We start from the raw sequence: 21,501 nt of genomic DNA, 5'->3' as shown, positions 1-21,501 counted from the left end.
TAGATCTTACATATCCAAGATTCAATCAATGGAGTCGGAGAACCGTGAATTAGAATTCATGGATAGTATAGTTCCAGGTTTAGCAAATCTTGATTTTTTTTTAAACAATCTTCATATTGTTATTTTTATGTGTGTTTCTTCAATTTCAATTTTGACTTAGTGAACAAAAACACAGGTGTAAATCATGGTTTTCTTCTTATTTTAATTTCAATTTTGGTTGTATGTGTTTGTCTCTTCAATTTCAGTTTGATTTTATTTTTGGTTGTGTATTTGTGTTCCTCTTGATTTCGATTTGAAGGGCTTCAATGGTTTCAATGTAGTTGTTTGAAAGACCTGTGTATATATGTGTGTTTATGTCAACATGAGAGAGAGAGAGAGAGAGAGAGAGATGAGAGAGAGAGAGAGAGAGAGAGAGAGAGAGAGAGAGAGAGAGAGAGAGAGAGAGAGAGAGAGAGAGAGAGAGAGAGAGAGAGAATTTACTTTTTTATTATTTTCTAAATATTTAAATATCTAAGTTAATAAAGAAAATAGAAAAAACAAATGAAAATATTGAAAGAGTCATTTCAAATTGTTTATGAATCAAAACCAAAAAAATTCTTGATTTTGGTCTATTCATTCAAGTTGAAATTTATTAAAGATTATCCAAAGTTTTTTTTTTCTGAAAACCATTAATTTTGTATTTTTGTCTAAAAGAAAAAATAAATAGTTTGTATCTCATGCAGATATATAAATTATTAGGTTTCATATTTGCAGAAGCGCCTCGAACTCAATGACTCACCATTTCCCTCCTTCCTCAGTTTCGCTCGCTGTTTAATTTAACTTCCAATAAAAACACCAATTTTCCGATTAAACTAATGGACTCTACTTCCTACTCCGGTGTCATTTCCAAGGCTAATCTCACAATCGTTTCGCTTGTTTTCACAACCGTAGCCTTGCAACTCCTCACTGTCAACTGCGCCACCGCCGGAATATCCAAAACCAGCATCGTCACTGTTCTTAGCATCGACGGCGGCGGCGTCCGTGGCATTATTCCGGCAACCATACTTTCATTTCTCGAGTCCAAGCTTCAGGTATACATGTTTATTAGTTAGATCTGATGAACATACAAAAGAATTTTAAAATCGAGCTGTCTTTTATGTATATTTTCTCCGGCAGGAAATTGATGGACCTGAGGCACGAATTGCAGATTACTTTGATGTCATCGCCGGAACAAGTACCGGAGGATTGATGACGGCGATGCTTGCTGTTCCCGGTGATGATAATCGTCCTCTCTACTCTGCAAATGATATTAGTAACTTTTACTTTTATCATTCACCAAGGATTTTTCCTCTAATAAGGTAAATCGTTTAATTAATTAAACCCTTCAATAAAAATGGTTGTTTGTTCATTAATTATCAATTTTGAATTATTTAGTGGGATATAATACAAAATCATGGTTATTTAGTGGGATATATATATATATATATATATATATATATATATATATATATATATATATATATATATATATATATATATATATGTGTGTGTGTGTGTGAAAGATAAAATGTTGGGGATAATTGATAAATAAACGTGTGTTGGAATAGTGTAAACATGCACGTGAATGTGAATTGTCCCGTTGCTTAAAATTATTAGACTGGTGGAGTGCTACTGCAGCTTGGTACTCACGGAGTAATAATATCAATTTATTGTCTTATTTTGTTGTTTTGTAATTGAGTAATGGAACTTTTTATATGAATAATAATTAAGTTGGGTTTGTAAAGTTTGTTTTTTTTTTTTTTTTTTTTTTTTTGTTTTTTTTTTTTTGCTTCAAGTATAACTTCAAAAGGGCCAAATATAAAAATACTACATATTTATGTTCTTTTAATCAATTATTTTGGCCAATTTTTATTTATAAAAAACCAATGTAGAGTTATTTCTATAAAAATTAAGCACCGTAGTTTTTTTTGGTTTAATCACTATAATAATTTTTTTTTCTAGTTTAACTATTTAAAGATTAGTTTTTTTTTTCTTTTCAAAAAAACTACTTAGAATTTTTACGATATTAAATAGCAAAAAAAAAAACAATTGGAACTTTTTTTTTGGTTAAAGATGTTTTTATTTATAAAAAAAAAAAAACTCTAAGTTTTAATGGTTAAGTAATAAAAAAGTTTCTTTCTAGTGGGCAAATTGAACATATTCCACACTATAACGTTTTCATATGATTCAAAATGGATTTTTTTTAAAAGAAAAACAAACTCTCAATGATTAAAAATAGAAAGAAAAAAATCTTTCAATAATTAAGCTGGAAAAAAACCAAAATCTATTGGTTTTAACATAATTCGGCCAACTTTTATCTATTAATTTTAATATAACTTTTTATTCATTTAACGACGAAAATCAAATAGTGACAAAAAGTACATTTAACAAGCTCACTCTTTTTCATGCATCATGTCGACAAACAATTTCACATCCATTTTTATTAGATAGAGTTGATCAAATATCATCGAGAAGACATGTTGCTAGCTTCAGCATCTTGTAACATGTACAAAAAGACAACTTTATGCTATTTTTTTTTTCTAAATTAAAACAATTTACATTTGTAATCATTATTTTTGCATGATTAATTTTCAACGTCCATCCCATATTATATTATGACAAAAAATTTGATCAACTTGCAACTTTGATTATGAAATCAGCCGCATCAAGTTCTTAAATGCTGTCGCAAATTTCTTTGGAGGAGTCGTCGGACCAAAATACGACGGCGAATATCTCCGATCAATAACCAGACAGATATTGGGAAACACAACTCTCAAACAAACGATAACAGACGTAATCATACCAACTTTCGACATCAAACGCCTTCAGCCGACGATCTTCACCACCGACGATGTAATCTCCGATCATCTCTTACTCTCTACATTTCTGATGATTTATCAACAATCTGTAATTGTTTCGTTGATTTGTTCAGGCAAAAGAGTTCGCCTGGAAAGATGCTTTTCTATCGGACGTATGCATAAGCACCTCCGCCGCTCCGACGTATTTCCCGCCTCATTATTTCGAGACGACAGACGCCGAAGGAGCTACGCGTACATTCGATCTGATCGACGGCGGGGTTGCAGCAAACAATCCGGTAAGTTCAATCGTATTTAAAAAAGTCGAAATTAAACTCGTTGAATCAAAAGTCAAAACATGGATGAATCGGAATCATTGTGTAAATGGCGATTTACAGACGCAAGTAGCGATAACGCATATCATGAAGGAAGTGATGATCGGAAAACACAAGTTCTCCGATCTGGAGTCCGTCGACGGCAGGAGGATGCTTGTGCTTTCGCTTGGCACCGGGATGCCGAAACGCTCCGAGAAATATAATTCCAGGAGAGCTTCACGATGGGGTTTGGTGAATTGGGTGTTCGACAATGGTTCTTCTCCCATAATTGATATCTTCATGGATGCAAGCTCTGATATGGTCGATATTCATGTCTCCACTCTCTTCAGATCCCTCAATGCTGAAAAGAATTATCTACGCATTCAGGTATGTGCGTCTTAAAGACATAAAACACTTCTTTGCCACGTCAATACTGAATTACACGTAAAATGACATGATAAAAAACCAATTAAACATGCAAATTAATCATGATATTTGTTGATATAATGCAATGTTTTAAAAATCGGTTTTTTGTATTACCAGTTTGGTGATGGATTTCTGTTTCAACCGGTTTGATTATCGATATAATCAAATTTTTTTGCTACATTTAACAAAGTGTGCATTGACCTTAATCGAGTTATACTCCGAAGCGTTCAATTTTCTTACCAAATGTGTTTTTTTTAACGGGCTAAGTAAATTCAACTATATAAACTTAATAAACCGGTTCAAATGGTTTTTTAATGGATCTATTACACTAGATCAACCTGATTTTTGAAGAAACCGCCTGATTCGATTCGGTATAAAAGTTGACATAAAATTGGTCCTTACTTCTCGGTCGGTCAACCGGTTGCTTCGAACCAGCTATTAAAACATTGCTATGATATTGTAAGGGTGGAGGGAGAAATTTCATCCCAACTCATTCAACAACTTGCTCTCATGTCAGCTTCATATTAATTTTTTTATTTTGTTTTTATTTTTATGTTTTCCAACTCACAACACATGAAACTCTGTCCTTTCCAACACAATCAACACACTTACATTATCACTATTTTTTATTTAACTAAATTACAGAATATAAAATAAAATAAAACATATCATTATTTTTTTTTTTCTGTAAAAATAAACTTTTTGCTAATTTATAGCAAAAGAAAAATTTTAAAATAATATTAAAAATAAACTTTAATTAAAAAATGACACTACAAATAAAAAATACACGATAATTATAAAGCATGATAAATAAAAAAACACTTTTAAAAAAGACAGCATAATTAAAATCGCAAAACGACAATTAAAATTAACTAGTTATTTAAAGTTAAAATGTAAGCATGTTCAATGTAATCAATAAGGTTATATCGAACCTGGTGGTGAGTTTCAGCATTGTGCAATTCATGTATTATTTATGGGTCATTAACATCGTCGGGGGAGGGCATCGGGCGGATGCACAGGAGATATCGCAACACCTTCATCTTTCAATATCATATTACGTAGTATAATACAAATATACATTATATCCATTGTTCTCTTCTCCGACATAGCCCATGCATACATTTTTAATATGTCTTAACGTCCTTTAAAGACCCTAAAAGCACGTTCTACGTCATTTCTGGTTGATTCTTGTGGCGCCTTGAACTGTTTCTTTTTGTCAGTTACTATATGTGGATATGTCTTTACAAATACAACCCATCTTGAATATATTCCATCTGCAAGATAGTAACTATGATTGTAGTGTTCATCATTCAGATAAAAAGAACAATCAGGTCCTGTTACATGATATTTCTCATCAAACATTAGTGATTGGTAAAGGACGTTTAGATCATCACTCGAACCGCCTACATTATATAATGAACGTCAAAATTATAAATCTTGTGATGTTACCTTATCTAGTATCATTGTTGGATATGGATGGTCACCTCACCTGTATTGGCCTCTCAATTCCGTTGGACAATTCCTCAAACTCCGGTGTGTACAGTCAATGCTACCAAGCATTCCAAGGAATCTATGTCTAGTTGCATGTGCTTCATATAAAAGTTGAATGTCAGTGTATGTTGGACAATGTAAATATTCAGGCTTATACATTTGGACAACACCATAGCAAACGTTTTGAAGAGTTTCACAAGAAGTTCTTTCTGACATATTTAGATACTCATCTAACGAGTCTGGGTTATAACCCTTCGCTACTTGACGTATTATTGATGTACGTTTTTGTAGAGCGTTGAAACTTCAATGATTTGTTGCATCGAATGTTATTTGAAAATATGGATAATTCATGTTCAGGTCACCAACAAGTTGTATAAACAATACTTTGCTCATATCGAACCTTCTATTGAATTGCTCATTAGCATAGGTTGAATCATCCACAAAGTAATGTCAGTTTAGTAGTTGTTCAGCCTCCAAACAATATCTTTGGATTATGTTTATCCTTTGAATGTTGCTTGAACTAGCATTATTCTGAAGTAGATGTTGTGTAGTACGAGATAATGCAGGTAACAAATTGTCATTGATAAGTTCATCGCCAGATGATGAACTATAGTAATTATCTTCATTTACTATTTTCCGAACGTTTGGATTCATTTTGCATAGAGATAAAAGATAGAGAGAAAATACATTTCAGAGGTATGTATAGAGAGAAAATATAGTAATTATGAAGGATATATATATATATATATATATATATATATATATATATATATATATATATATATATATATATATATATATATATATATATAAAGTTACATATAGAGAATCTTTTGAAGAAGATAAAGGAAAAAAAAGGAAGAATAAAAAGATAAAAAAAAGATCATCTAAAAGATAAAGATAAAACATTTTGAATTCTACGGGTTCTATAACTCTCAACCATATTTAATTGCAATTTGTCATTTCTTTTCAAGCACCATAAGTAAAATACCTTCATTCAAATGATCACGCAGTTGGAGAAAATACTGCATATGTTGGTTCTCTATCTCCTACTCCAACAGTTGAGCTTTCTACTTTTCATTACCTTAAAAAATGCATAAATTTTCTTCTAGATACTGTTGTCTTTGTTCCACCTCTGTTCTGGTTGTAGTGTTGATGCCGAGAATTTCGTTGACTAGATCAAATATTTCATTTTGTACTGACGATGTCGATGACACTTTATTTTCTCTTCTTTTTTTTCTCTAAGGCGGTGAGTTTTAGACATTAAACAACTGTTGTTGTTGGAGGAATCTTGGAGGATATTGTGCATCGAAAGATATTGTGTAGGCGTCAGATGAAAATATTTTGGTTCGTTTTGAAGAAGAAGACAAGGAGTCTTCACCAGATTTTTTAACCAACGCCCATTTTACGTCGTCTTTCAACCACTCCTAAGCTTTTTCGTGAGGAAAAGCTTTATGATTACTAGTCATTCGATACTCGCTTTGTGTATCTCTTAAAACATCAACCGCAAATCTCCTACTAGCTAGACTGTTCATCCTACGGTTGTAGATATAGTTAAAATATGTACATTTCTTTTGAAGGTCTTTCCATTTAGAGTTTACTTGGCGCCGTGATCAATCTGAACCTCCCAGTAGGACATTAAAATGCTCTAGAATACATCTGACCTTTTTTGATTTTCTCGTTGTTTATCTTTAGAAACATCGACATATGCCCAAACCAAAGCCAAATTTTCACATTCCACCCATTTCTTTGATTTCTAGCACCTTATATAATTGCATTTTTTTTCAGTAATGGGTGGCAATTCTTCACTGGCTTGTTCGTCGTCTTCTTCGTTTCTTTTAGAAACCGGGTCGTCACTAGAACTGTTAGATTCCACGTTCTAAGGATCATGCAACTGGAAAGTCTCAAGATGAGAAGATTTGAATTGGGTTTTTGGAATACTTTGAGAAAACTGCATAAAGGGATTATAACCCAGATTTTCCTCTGAAAGAGTAAATGTGTTGTAAGATTGTTGCACTGGGAAATAATGTTGTGGATAGTTTCAGTTTTTTTGGTAGTTTCGGTATTGTTGATAGTTTGAGTTTTGAAATCTTGGAGAAGAAAATGGAATATCTTGACTTGAACCACATTGCATGGATTTACATCTTTGGCTAGAACTGACTTTGCTTTGCCTCTGAATGCATTAAAGGTAACCGAAGCGGAAAGTATTTTTAGAGAGATTTATATAGAATTGACTAAAGTGGGATATGTTGATAAATATATAAAAATAAATAAATAAAACAAAAAGACAACTTTGATCTTCATGGGTTGCATGAAAATTCGAGCAAGATAATTTATTCGCCTACCTTTTCTGTTTTCATGCAACCTGTAAAGACCAAAACTGCCTTTTATTTATTTTTTGTTGTATAATTTTGTATATATTTATCAAGATATCCAATTTCACACAATTCTATATAAATTTCTATAAAAACTTTCCGATTCAGTGAACTTCAATGGATTACTGAGACAAAGCTAAACAAATAGGTTCTATTCAAAGACATAAATCCACACAAGACGGTTCAAGTCAAGATATTTCGTTTTCTTCTAAAAGATTTCATAACCTAAACTATCAACAATACTAAAACTACTAACAAAACCAAAACTATCCACAACATTATTTCTTTGTGCAACAATCTTACAGTGTATTTAGTCTTTTAGAGGAAAATCTAGGTAATAATCTATTTATGCAGTTTTATCAAAGGGTTCTAGAAACCTAATTCCAATCTCCTCATCCTGAGAATTTCTAGTTCCGTGATGCTCATAACGTAGAATATGATAGGTCTAATAACGACCTGAATGCCGAAAGAAACGAAGAAGACGACAAACAAGCCAACGAGGAGTTACAACCCATTATTAAGAAAAAAAACACAACTATACAAAGCAACAAAAGTCAAAGAAATGGTTGGAACTTGAAGAATTGGATTTGGTTAGGGCATATGTCATTGTTTTTGAAGATAAACAATATGGAAATCAACAAAGGTCGGATGCATTTTGGAAGCGGATTCTAGAGCATTTTAACGTTCAACTGGGAGGTTCAGATCGGTCATGTTGCCAAGTAAAATACAAATGGAAATACCTTCAAAAGAAATTTAATGATTACAACTTCATCTACAATCATACGATGAACAGTCTAGCTAGCGGGACATTTGAGGCTGAAGTATTAAAAGATACACAAAGTGAGGATTGTGAAGAATTGACGTTGGTTAGGGCATATGTCATTGTTTGTGAAGATAAACAATGTGGAAATCAACATAGGTCGGATGCATTTTTGAAGCGGATTCTAGAGAATTTTAATTTTCAACTGGGAGGTTCGAATCGGTCAAGATGCCAAGTAAACTCCTAATGGAAAGACCTTCAAAAGAAATGTAATGATTACAACTTCATCTACAACCATATGATGAGCAGTCTATCTAGCGGGACATCTAAGGCTGAAGTATTAAAAGATACACAAAGTAAGGATCGTATGACTAGTAATCATAAAGCTTTTCCTCATGAAAAAGCTTCGGAGTGGTTGAAAGACCACATGAAATGGGAACTAGTTAAAAAAACTGGTGAAGAGTCCCCACCCCTTCTTCAAAATGAACCAAAACATTTTCATCGAACGCATACAACAACATCTTCCGATGCACAGTATCCTCCCAGATTCCCCCTTTCCCCAACAACAGTCGTTTGATGTTGAAAACTCACCAACTCATAGAGAAAGAAAAGGAAAGAAAGTGACATCGACATCGTCAATACATAATGAAATATTTGATCTCATCATTGAGATTGCTGACATAAACATTGGAACAAGTACAAAGGTGGAACAGAGAGAACGATATGAGGAAGAAAAATTACGCATTTTACATGCTAATGAAGAATAACAAGCATAATTGTTGGAGCGCATGATAGAGAGCCAAGAAATGGAGTATTTTCTCCACCACATGATAATTTGACTGGAGGTATTAAGTGCATGATGCTTGAAAAGAAACAAAAAATTACAACTAAATATGTTTCGGAGTTATAGAACCCGTGAAATTCATAATTTCTATTTATCTTTTAGAGGATCTTTATCTTTCTCTTTTATCTTTTTTTTTTCTTTTTCAAAAGATTCTCTACATGTGTGTGTGTGTGTGTATATATATATATATATATATATATATATATATATATATATATCCTTCATAATTACAATATTTTCTCTCTATACAAACCTCTGAAATACATTGTCTCTCTATCTTTTATCTTTATACAAAAATGAATCCAAACGTTCGAAAAATAATAATGGAAGATAATCATTATAATTCATCATCACATGATGAACTGATCAACGATAATTTGTTACATGCATTATCTCATACTATACAACAAATGTTTCAGAATAATTCTAGTTCAAGAAACATTTAAAGGAGACACACAATCCAAAGAGATTGTTTAGAGGCTGAAAAACTACTAATCGCACATTACTTTGCAGATGATTCAACCCATGTTAACGAACAATTCCACAAAAGGTTCCATATGAGAAAATGTTTGTTTATGCGACTTGTGGGTAACCTGGAGATGAATTATCCCTATTCTAAAAAAAAGGATGCAACAAATCAAAGAAGTTTCGGTGAGCTACAAAAATGTATATGAACAATAAGTTAGTTAGCGAAGGGTTATAACCCAAACTCGTTAGATGGCAATCTAAATTTTTCAGAAAGCACTTCTCGTGAAACTCTTCAAAACTTTTTCTATGGTGTTGCGCAAATGTATAAGCCTGAATATTTACACCGTCCAACATCCACTAACATTCAACTTTTGTATGAAGCACATGCAACTATACATGGATTCCTTGGAATGCTTCGTACCATTGACTATACACATTGGATTTGGAGGGCTTGTCCAATGGAATTGAGAGTCCAATACATGAGGGGTGACTATCCGTATCAAACAATGACACTAGAAGAGGTAACGTCACAAGATTTATGGTTATGACATGTATCTTATGGTGTAGGCGGTTTGAATAATGATTTGAATGTCCTCTACCAATCACCACTGTTTGATGATAAATATCATGGAACAAGACCCGATTGTTCATTTTATCTGAATGGTGAACACTACAAGCATGGTGACTATCTTAAGGATGAAATATATTCATCATGGGCTATATTTGTAAAGACATATCCACATAGAATAACCGACAAAAAGAAACGGTTCAAGGTGGCACAAGAATCAATAAAAAAGGATGTAAAATATGCTTGTGGAGTCCTTAAAGGACATTGGGACATATTAAAAATGCCAGCATAAACTATGTCGGCGCTGAGAAAAAACAATATAATATACATTTGTATTATACTACAAAATATGATACTGAAAGATGAGGGTGCTGCAATATCTCTTGTGCATCAGCCCGAACCCCCCCCCCCCCCCCCCCCCCCCCCAAACGACGAAGTCGATGAATATTGCATGAATTGCGTGATGCTGAAATCTACCACTAGCTTTGATCCGATCTTACCGATCACATTAAACATGCTTAAATTCCAACTTTGCATAACCAATTAATTTTAATTATCGTTTTAGGATCTTAATTATGTTGTCTTTTTTTAAGTGTGTGTTTTTAGTTATCGTGTATTTTTTATTTGTAATGTGAGTTTTTTTAATCAAACGTTATTTGTAATATTATTTTAGAATTTATTTGTTTTAAATTAACAAAAGTTTATTTTAAAAATAATCTTATGTTTTATTTTATTTTATATTTTCTAATTTAATTAAATAAAATTAGAGATGTGGCAAGTGAGTTGAGTAGGTTGGAAAATATAGGATTTCTATGTGAGTTGAATAGGTTGGAAAAAATAGGATTGTTTTAGGTTGAGAAAGATGAAAGAGAGAGAAGAAAGAAAAGTTGATGTTACAGTGAGTTGGGAGGGAACGATTTCCTCCACCCTAATAAGAAAAACAAATGGATAATATATTACTATTCTTGCATTTAACCCAATGAGAATTAGATAAATATTTAAAAGGTCCTGTTAGTTTCTTATTAAGTGCTATCCAGATAAATAACGCTCAAATAAATATTTAAGAAAACGATTATGCACCTAGAGAAATAGAAAAAATAAAAATTAAATAATAAACTAGGTCATTTTGTAAAATGTCCCAAATTATTTGGAAAAACCTCATTAAGATGTTCTTTATTAAACCGCAATATTCGCATAAGTCATGTCAATATTGAGTAAATTATATCAAAAAGAAAGCGTCATTACATTGCTAAAGTAAGGTCTTTCAAGCTTGAATGGTCGTATAATTGTGTATTTTTGAATTTTGGTAGGAAGACAACTTGATAGGAGACACTTCATCAATCGATATTGCGACAGATGAGAACATGAAGGCACTTGCAGATGTAGGAATAAAACTGTTGAATGAGAAGGTGTCAAGAGTAGATTTAGAAACCGGAATTTTTCAAGAAGTCGAAACAGAAGGGACAAATTCTGAAGCGTTGACACGGTTTGCCAGATTGCTTTGTGAGGAGCGAAAGCATCGCCAAAGTAAATAATTTGTACTATTTTGCTATCATAGTGTTGAACATAAGGTGGTTGTTTAATTATTTTGAACTCAAAGTAGTAGGATTAGTGATGAGTTTACGGGACTAGTCCTGAGGATTTAAAAATCCTCAAATTCGCTGGACGAGTCAGAAAAAATGGTCCTTATCGTTATTATAAGTTTTTATATACATATATAATATAATAAAAAATTGGGCCACAAGAAAAGTATTAGGCCCTATGCAACTGTCTACTTTGCCCTTCTCTGAAAGCCTCCGTGTGAGTTTGTATAATTAAAAATTCCTTTATTTTTTATTTTATTTATTTATTTTTTAATACAATCATGTAAATTTTTTGCATTCGATGGATTTGAGTAGGCCTAACAATGGAGTGGATTTTGACCCTGATTTAATCCAAACCCTTAAGAATTATATGGGTTTGAAACATAGTTTTTGATCCATTTACCCGCTAACGATCCGTACCAGCTAACCCTTTTGTTAAAAGGGTCGGATGTGGATCATCACCGATCCGCTCCGTTTATAACCCGTCCCATATAAATTTTAGAATTATACATTTATATTTTATATCGCCTAAAGTTTACTTTTAATCTCAATCAAAAGTCTGAAGGGAAAAGGCTAAAGACCAAACTATTTTTACATAGGACTTGAGGACTCGACTTCTAGACTTCTAGTTTTCTACCAATAATCATGATGTAATATCATCTATATTTCATAAAGCAACCACCAATTTTATTTATAATTCAATAAAGTTATTTATCAACCAGGATAAAGTTTGTAGTTGCTATTCTCTATCAATGCGATCGACGGTCAAAAACTAATTAGAAGTTACTACAATAATGATTTCAATTCCAATTGAAAGTCGTTAAGTACGTAATGCGTTTTCTAAATCAACATACGTTTTATTTAATAAATGTTATTTTAAGAATTAAGTAAAATGCGTTTGATTATTCAAAAAAACCTACAGGTTACGGGTCAGGTTTGGATATTTGTTGATTCGGTGGATAAGGGTTTCTATTTGATTATTCAAAACCATACAGGTTACAAAACGTGTTTGTGTCACACCCTAGGACCAGACGACGGAAACGTCCGGAGGCGGGTGACCTCATTGTGCAGTATCATAACAATTGAATATAAATGAAATAGAGTAATCCAAACATCAGATAACAAACTTACATTGTTTATACATTGTATTTGTCCATCAAATTTCACAAAAGAGACATAAGCAGAAAAATTCCAAACTACAGCTAAATAGTCCTGCATCCGTGTCCCATTTCACCTGCTTACTAGATCCCTGAGAATACAAGTCGTTTTAAAAAGCGTCAACTAAAAAGTTGGTGAGTTCATAAGCATTTTTATATAAAATAGTTTCACACTTGTTTAAAATCGTTCTCATTGCATTTTCAGAAAATCCGATATTTTCTATGAAATCGTTTGAAGCCTTGCATGGAAAATCATGGTATTTATATGCATGTCGTTATTTTGGTTCATCCTTATAAGGAGTAAGAAAGTTGACTTAATAATTTTACTGCTATAAAATATTGAATTTGCCCCAAACTTCTAAAAATAACAAAGAATCGTTTGAGTGTAATTTATATTGTTAAAAAGGTATACTACCCCTCCTATATAACATATACAACTATATTTTTTTATTTTTCTTATAATATTTCATTCTATTTTAATATTGATGATTACATATTTTTTATATTAAAGGGTGCATGGTATGGGATGAATGGTGGCAGATAGTGGGGGCGGTATCTCCGGTACCATCAGTGGTATTCTATGAATGTGAGAGACGCACCGGTAAGAGTTTGACCGGATGATGAACAATCTTGATCCACTCATTCTCTCTCTATGTGAGATCTCAATTTGTACCATATGTTTCAATACATGAGTGGATTGAAAAAGATGATTCTGTATGTTGAAGATTAAAGATGAAAGTTGATAGGAAAGAAAAAAACTGAATAATGAATTTAAACAAAATGTGAAGTAACAAGCGGCCATAACCATAATGAACAAAAGTTTTGAAAGGGGTTGTAATGAATTTATAACAAACACCAGGGTGTCATCTGTAATATCAATTGAGTAGCTTGTAACTTGTAAACTGTTTAAAGTTTAAACAGACCTAATTCCGATGAAAGGGGAATGAGTACACTGTGCACTTGGTGTCATTTAGAATCATCAGCCATTTCTCTGCCACCATTGATCTCTCGTCACAGTATTGTAAAGCTTTCAAACCTTCACGGATCCAACAACCGGAATCGGATCCTGTGGTGGCCAAGAACACAGTTCGTAAGCTTCTCCGTCTCGCTTCAACCAATCCCTCTTCTTCTCACGGCTGTCTTTACTTTAATGGCAGATACTCATTCCAGGTGAGTATAACAGTTAAGCAAATATCATCTACATATGATCGATACAGGTTATCATGTATGTATTGATGTGTGGATTGGTGTACACACATTTCGATAATTTCTAGGGCATTATGATCTTTTAACTTATCAACTCTTCGTACTCTCCTTTCTTATCGCAGTGGTGATGCTGAACTCAGTTCTGTTGATCGGAATTTTACTGAGATCGTAGTTGTGCGTCATGGTGAAACGGAGTGGAATGCCGAGAAAAGAATCCAGGTTTTATCGAACTTCTAACTTGGATGTAATTGTTTAATAGTTAGTGATCAATTAGTAACTTTCCCCTTTTAATTGATACATAGTTGTTTATGACCAATATGCCTCTAGTAATCTGATCTCCTTGCAAATACCTAATCTGTTAATCCATCACAAAATGTAGTGTGATGAGGTCCTAATTTTTGTTCCCCTGTGCTAAGTATCTTTCATACATGTATACATACTTATGTGTAAATACATAAACCACATCTTCATTTGATTATTGAGCAAATTGAGCAAATCCATCATCTTTTAAGGAAGTCATTTGTTAATTAAGCTTTGGAAAGAATAGAACAGATGAACCTTTTCCTATAGTCTTTCATGGCTCTTCTAAGAATTTTCATTCTTTACGTTGACCAGGGACACTTAGATATTGACCTAAATGATGTTGGGAGACAACAAGCAGTTGCAGTAAGTTACATCTTATAATGTGAACATGCATCATTCTATTACTATTTATTTACATAATGCTTTTTAGTTTTTACTCAAACTTTTTTTGTTAAATTAAAAATCTTATTATCTTAAAGGTGGCTGAAAGATTAAGCGGAGAATCCAAAATCTCTGCCATTTATTCTTCAGACCTGAAAAGAGCTCTTGAAACTGCTGAAACAATAGCAAACAGATGTGGTGGGCTTCAGGTATGATTCCAAATTTCTAATTCCCACTTATAAATTCTTCACATACTTTTTAAAATCATTCAAAAACCATTTTTCACAACTAAACTATTTTATTTTAGGTTATTCAAGATGAAACCCTTAGAGAGAGACATTTAGGTGATCTTCAAGGTCTTGTATATAGTGAAGCACCAAAAATTAAAACCAAAGCATATGAAGCTCTTCAATCTCGACACACTAACGTTGAAATTCCTGTAAGTACACACTTCATTTGTGAAAATAAAAATAAAAATAAAACACATTAATGTAAATATATTGCTATTATGGGTAAAGAAATGTAAAAAAAAATAAATTACATTGTCTATATTGGTAAAAAGAGTAAAGTATGTTTCTATTTTTAGCAATTTTCCCTTTTAATCTATTATTTGTACAGGGTGGTGGTGAAAGTCTAGATCAACTCTATAAACGTTGCACATCTTCATTACAAACAATTGCTAGTAAACACCGAGGTAATAAACTATAAAACGAGAAACCACAGGGACCATTTTTGCACTTTTGTGTATATATTAATTACCAAATATGGTTTGTGCGTGGAAGTTACTATTCATTTTGATTTTTTACTTTTTCCAGAACAAAAATGACTAAATCCAAATCACATTACAACTTTTACATTTAGGGTATGTTTGGCGTACTAGCTGAAAAGCTGGCTGGTAGCTGAAAAGTTAGCTTTTAAATAAAAAGTTAACTGATAGCTGAAAAGCTATCTGATAAAAAATGATGTTTGGTAAAACTAGCTGAAATATATAAAATTACATAAAAGGACACGTGAGAGTATGTGTTTCTATAATTAATTAAGGGGTGTATTTGGAAATTTTTAAAAAAGCTCCTAAAAAGCTAGTCTAAGTAGTTTTTCAAAAAGCTAGCTTATAAGCTACTTTTTGGCTTACCAAACACGACAACATAAAAAACTCGAAAAATAAGCTAGCTTATCTGCTAGCTGTGGCGCGCCAAACACAGCCTTACAACGTATAATATAAGACACAATATAAACATCTCTCTGGAAATTTTGAACAGTTTTCAAAGTTAAATTGTTGGTATTTTATAAGTTGCGATTTTGTTCCCTACTATATTTTAAAGTTACGCTTTTTGTCCCTTACATAATTTCTTTTTATAGATTTCGTTTTTATTAATTGCAAAGGAGTTCTCTACCACAATGTACGGGGTGAATTAAACACTAGTTTATATCAAATTACAAATTTGGTGCGTGTGCTTTGCTCAAATTTCCAAGTTAAGTCCAAAATTTTGAAATCTTTGCAATAATCGTCCTTAAGTTTGCATTTGGTTGCGGATATAGTCCCTCCAACAACCAAATACAAGTCTTCAAAGAAATAAAGTCCATGGGCTAAATACACTATTTAATGTAAGCTTAAGGAAGATCTCAAAAAATGGACCAAACTTGTGATTTTGTGTAAAGTACAAGGACCAAACTTGTAACTTATATATAATATATTTTATTTTGACAGGAGAGAGGGTGGTGGTGGTGACACATGGCGGTGTGATCCGGGCACTTCACCAGCGGGCTTATACAGGAAGCGGGCAGCGGGCAGGAAGGATACTGAATGTTTCGGTCAATGTTCTTCACTTATCAGATCCTGACCGATGGGTGATCAAGTCATGGGGGGATGTGAGTCATCTTAATGGGGCTGGGTATTTGGATTCGGGTTTTGGTGGTGATAGAACTTCGGGGTAGTTTTGTCATTTTCTACATTGAATATTTTAATCATGAATAATAGATTGATTTACAATATTAAAAAATTTTAAAATCTTGGAATTATTGGAACGAATTAATGTTTGAAATTGATTTGTGTGTGATCCCATTAGTTGGGGGAATAATGATTTGGTTGAAAGAAATTAGGTCGACATTGACCTTCGCACATGGTTACATATGGATATGACTTGGACTATTCTCGTGCTTTAGTGTCAGAAGTTTTCCCAAAATGAATTAATATATTTTAGCTGTAATTTTATAAAAAAGTTTTTTTTTTTATTTTATTTTATTTTTTTTATTTTTTATTTATCAATATGTTTTTTTTAAAGATAAGAGAAAGAGCTTATAAAATCCTGAATCCATTTTGTTCCTTAGTGATTCTTTGTAACACTTTCCTGATTTGGGACTTAAATGAGTCAAGGAGTGTTGTGAGATTAGGAAAATATCTTTGAGTTGTAAAAGTATTGCATGTAGTTATCCACTAATAGACTTGCTTTTTCTAAAGCCTTGTTCTAGTGGTTGTGAGATTTTATCAAGTAAACTAACACTCCTTGGATCATTTTCTTTAAAATTGAATTCAAATGTTACTTAGGTGCATCCATAACTAACTTGTATTTCTAACTTATACTCCAACACCTTCTCATAAAAACTATTTGTTTGGATTGCATGACCTCGTTGAATTGACGTGTAACATTTCATCCTTTTATCAACACTTTGGCATCATCAACGTGTTGTTTTGGTTACACACTGTATTTTTAGCATTATAAAATAAAAGTTACAAAAAATAATAAATTAACCAATAATGTAGTAACATTTTTATAAAAAAGTAGAAAAGATTACAAATTTGGTCAATGTGGTTTACTCTTTGGTTTCCGTGGAATGACTTTTAAAACTATGGATATGGTATTTTCGGCCTAACTTTATTGAGGATTTGGTCTGTGGAGATGACTTCCGTTAAATCTCATCCGCTAAAACACCCCATGAGCCTCTTATGTGAGGGAAAATTGTCTTTTCATCTTTGTCGCTAAAACACAATAATGCCTGTAGTCACGCTTATACCTCTTAGGTTTTAGTTGGCCTTTCATTTTCTTTCTCATACATTCTTATCCTTAAACCATATAAAACCCTCACTCTAAATAGCATTCTAGATCATCACAACCACATTTGTTTAAAGATGGTTTTTCAAATGTAGACAATTCGACCACTAAGACAATATTTTGATACGAGAGCCACATATGGTTAGTTCTTTAGTCTTTTATTAATGAGTTGATTATCAATAAAAAATGAAAAAAATGATTGTAGTAAGGAAAGTTACTAATTTCCTTTTTCTTTTTTGTATTTTGTCTTGACAAAGAAGCAAATCTTTACATGTTTTCTATAGAGCTTCATGGTGGGAAATTCACAATATTATGAGGATAGACAACTTAGGTACATTGATGTAACACATCTTCAGATTCTCTGTATATAATTCTTGTTAGTGCAAAAAAATTAATAATAATAATAAAATAGTTAAAATAAATACATTTATTAACTATTATGATTTATAAGTCAAGGGGGGTGTTGTGTCATTTTTCAAAAGTTGATTTGAAGAAAGAATTAAAGCTGGGGTGGGTTCCATTTGCATGGAAAATATAACTCCCGATTTTTAGGTAAATTTCTTAAATATAAAGTGTTAATTGATTTTGTGAGTTGGCCTAGTACGCTGGGCGTAATTATGGTACATTGGGCGTACCATGGCGAAACTTGGACACGAGGCTTTCCTCCTAGTACGCTGGGCGTACATGAGCCAGAGGCAAACCCTAAATTTTAGAGTTTGAACCCTATTTAAGCACCTTATGCCCCATGGTTTCTCTCATTACCATCCTTCATTGTCCCCAAAGCATTATCTCGAATCCCTAATCCCTTTTTAGAGAATTTGAGCCTTGTATGTTCGTTTTGGTGTGTTGGTGCATCTTGAAGAAGAAGAACTCATTGGAGGAGGATTAGTTTGCTTGGAGCTTGTAAATCTAACACTGGCAAGCTTCTGGAGGTATAAAGCTTCAAAATTTATGACTCCTTAGCTTAAATCTAGATTTGAGATTTTATTTGGTATATTTTGGTCCCTTGGTTTGGTTCTTGTGAGTAGAAGTTACTCTAGAACTTGTATTGGTCATTTCTTGGCATTTTTGGAGTTGTAGAATCATAAAAATGACATCTTTATGGGTTAAGCTCAACCATGCATGAAATAATGGTCTTAATATGAAGTTAGAGTGTTAGAAATGCATGTTGGTCCTCTTTGAGCCATGCACATGCATCAAGTTGATGACTTTATCGTTTAAGACGTTTCCCTTGAGCAAGAGCTGTGTTTTGGATGTCTGTACTTAAGCATTAAGTGCTTAATAAGAGTTTTTGCATTTTGAGTATGCGGGGGGTACAAAGGTGTACACTCAGCGTACCACGATTGAGCCCTGATTCCCTTTCGATGTGAAGCTTGTACACGGGACATAACTAGTGGTACGCGGTCCGTACTCACTGGAACCCTTATTGGGCCATTTCTTAGACTTTAGGACTTTTAGGATTGGGCAATGGTTTGTTGCGCCTAGGGTAGGAAGGGTAAAAGGGGATTTTAACCTTTATAAGAGGGATTGCGATTTAGGATTGTAGTTGTGTTTATTACCCTACTTATTTATTAGAGTTAGTTCGAATGTGTTAAGTTGAGGAGCCATTGTAGTAGCAGCCTGTGAGTGTGTGTGTGTATCATTTGATTGAGGCGAGTCTTTTGAAAATGTTTTGGCAGGTCGAAGGCACAAATACAAGCCCATTGATTATTGTTATTGGAATGCTAGCTGCATGTGTGACTCTTGCATGTATTTTATGTGTTTGCATGTATACTGGGTGGGGCCCGATGTCAGGTGAGGCCCATTGTATGTTATTGATAGATTTGGACTGGGCGGGGACTAATGTTGGGCGAGGTGTAACACCCAATTTCGAGTCGTTTCATAATTCGGGGCCGTGACCTGAAGATCAAGTATCACAAGGCTTCAGGTTGTAGGAAAGAGAGGTTTAGACCTATTTGGATGTGGGTAATGTATATTATGTGATCCAAGAATTCGACTTGTGCTTTGGAGTCAAAGGGTAAAATGGGAAAAATGGTGATTCAGTCTTATTTTATGAATTAAGGATTTTAGTTTGATGTGTTTTAAGTCAAAATAAATTAGATGGGGGTTGTAGAGGTCCTCAATACCTTTCCATGGATATAAATATCATCGAAAACGGAGTTGGAACGGAGAAGTTATGACCGTTAGAAGTTAAGAAGGTTTTGGACTTAATCTAGTACGCTGAGCGTATGAGAAATATGGAGGGCGTACTAGGGCATCCCTGGTACACTGCGCGTACCAGGAGTATGTTGGGCATACGCGATCAGTGCCCAAACCCTATTTTCATGGTTTGAGCCATATTCGATGGGTCCGATTTTAACAATAGGATCTACAACATTTGCATGGTCACCCCCTTACGAGGACAAAGAGTATGTTCTCGACAAGGAGCTAAAGGAGGTTAATGAACATTGCCACTCCCGAAGAAATTGTTGCTTACGAAACTCATGAGCGAGATGCTACGAAGGTTCATGGCATCATGCTCGCAACAATGACTGCGGAACTCCAAAATTCCTACGAGGACTACTATACCTACGAGATGCACCAAGATTTGATGGAAATGTACCATCAAAGTGCCAGGCAGGAACGGTATGAGATCATCGTTGCGATGATCACTACCAAAATGAAGGATGGAGTGTCCATCACGGCTCACTTGCAAAAAATGCAGAGATATGTGGACCACTTGCTGAAGTTGAATGTCAACTTTGATAAGGAGCTACCCATAGATATTATTCTACACTCCTTACCTCCTTGCTACGACCAGTTTCGTATGACCTGCCACATGAACAAAGAGGAGGTCACTCTTAGCAAGCTTCAAGGCCTGCTAAGGACTGCTGAGAGTAGTCTGAAAGGAAAATCTATTGCATCTACTCCTACTACTGCTGCCCCTGTCTTGGCTATTGGGAAAGGAAAAGGAAAGAAGAGGAGGTCTCCTTCTAAGAGCTACAAGGGAAAGTCTCACGATGGTACCTCTTCTAGTGGAACCAAAGATGGTCATGCTGCTCCCTCTTCTAACCTAAAGGATGGAGAGTGCTACCACTGCCATGAGAAAGGGCATTGGAAAGCTCACGAGATGTGGACAGGGAAAGCTCCCTCTTTGGCACATATCAAGGTTTGGGGTTGCGAGGCTTTCATAAGACGAGAGACTCACGACAAGGTCGAACCTCGTAGTGAACGCTGTATTTTCATTGGCTATCTGCAAAAGTCCTTTGGATATCTCTTCTATAGACCAAGTGACAATGTTGTCTTCGTTTTGAGGAGAGGGGTTTTCCGAGAGTGAGAACTCATATGCCAAGAGGACAGTGGGAGGCAAATTGACCTTGAAGAGCTTCAAGAATCAAACAATGAAGGAACCTCTATCACTGGTGCTCAACCTGAGGAGGAAACTCCTGTTGAACCGATTGGCGAATCCTTACCTCTTAGAGGTTCCAGTAGAGTTAGTGTTCCACCCGTATTATATGGTTTTCATATAACTGCTGAGGGTGATACATTTATTAGTGATAGCACACTAATCAATTTGGATGAACCTAACAACTACAAGGAAGCCATGGCAGGCCCGAAGTTTGCAAAATGGAAAAAGACTATGGACAGTGAGATTCAGTCCATGTATGACAATCAAGTTTGGAACTTGGTTGACAATGTACCAGGTCGTAAGACGGTCGGGTGCAAATGGATCTTCAAGAAGAAGACAGACATGGATGGGAAAGTACACACGTATAAGGCGCA

The 21,501-nt window shown here is 33.9% G+C and overlaps 2 protein-coding genes across 6 annotated transcripts; both read left to right on the top strand.

Moving 5' to 3' along the window:
- Nucleotides 1-673: 673 nt before the first annotated feature.
- On the top strand, nucleotides 674-11,826 carry LOC111891490 (patatin-like protein 2). Of its 5 annotated transcripts, none has more exons than XM_052770653.1 (6): nucleotides 674-1,070; nucleotides 1,156-1,337; nucleotides 2,679-2,871; nucleotides 2,951-3,112; nucleotides 3,212-3,514; nucleotides 9,873-10,146. In XM_052770653.1, the coding sequence occupies exons 1-6, from the start codon at nucleotides 855-857 to the stop codon at nucleotides 9,957-9,959; spliced, it is 1,143 nt and encodes a 380-aa protein (XP_052626613.1). In that variant the 5' UTR covers nucleotides 674-854; the 3' UTR covers nucleotides 9,960-10,146. The 5 variants fall into 5 exon arrangements, with proteins under 5 accessions (XP_052626613.1, XP_023743319.1, XP_042757426.1 ...); XM_023887551.3 differs by lacking the exon at nucleotides 9,873-10,146 and adding an exon at nucleotides 9,537-9,799 and having other exon boundaries at nucleotides 677-1,070; XM_042901492.2 differs by lacking the exon at nucleotides 9,873-10,146 and adding an exon at nucleotides 4,868-5,480 and having other exon boundaries at nucleotides 677-1,070.
- Nucleotides 11,827-13,716: 1,890 nt separating this feature from the next.
- On the top strand, nucleotides 13,717-16,785 carry LOC111891482 (phosphoglycerate mutase-like protein 4). Its single transcript, XM_023887542.3, has 7 exons — nucleotides 13,717-13,969; nucleotides 14,128-14,224; nucleotides 14,621-14,671; nucleotides 14,788-14,898; nucleotides 14,997-15,128; nucleotides 15,308-15,383; nucleotides 16,398-16,785. The coding sequence occupies exons 1-7, from the start codon at nucleotides 13,743-13,745 to the stop codon at nucleotides 16,622-16,624; spliced, it is 921 nt and encodes a 306-aa protein (XP_023743310.1). The 5' UTR covers nucleotides 13,717-13,742; the 3' UTR covers nucleotides 16,625-16,785.
- The last annotated feature ends 4,716 nt before the right edge of the window (nucleotides 16,786-21,501 follow it).

The sequence above is a fragment of the Lactuca sativa genome, chromosome 4 (assembly GCF_002870075.4).
Source record: "Lactuca sativa cultivar Salinas chromosome 4, Lsat_Salinas_v11, whole genome shotgun sequence".
Classification (NCBI taxonomy): domain Eukaryota; kingdom Viridiplantae; phylum Streptophyta; class Magnoliopsida; order Asterales; family Asteraceae; genus Lactuca; species Lactuca sativa.
Note: the sequence above shows the minus strand (reverse complement) of the source record. Positions and strands in the feature narration are given on the sequence as shown.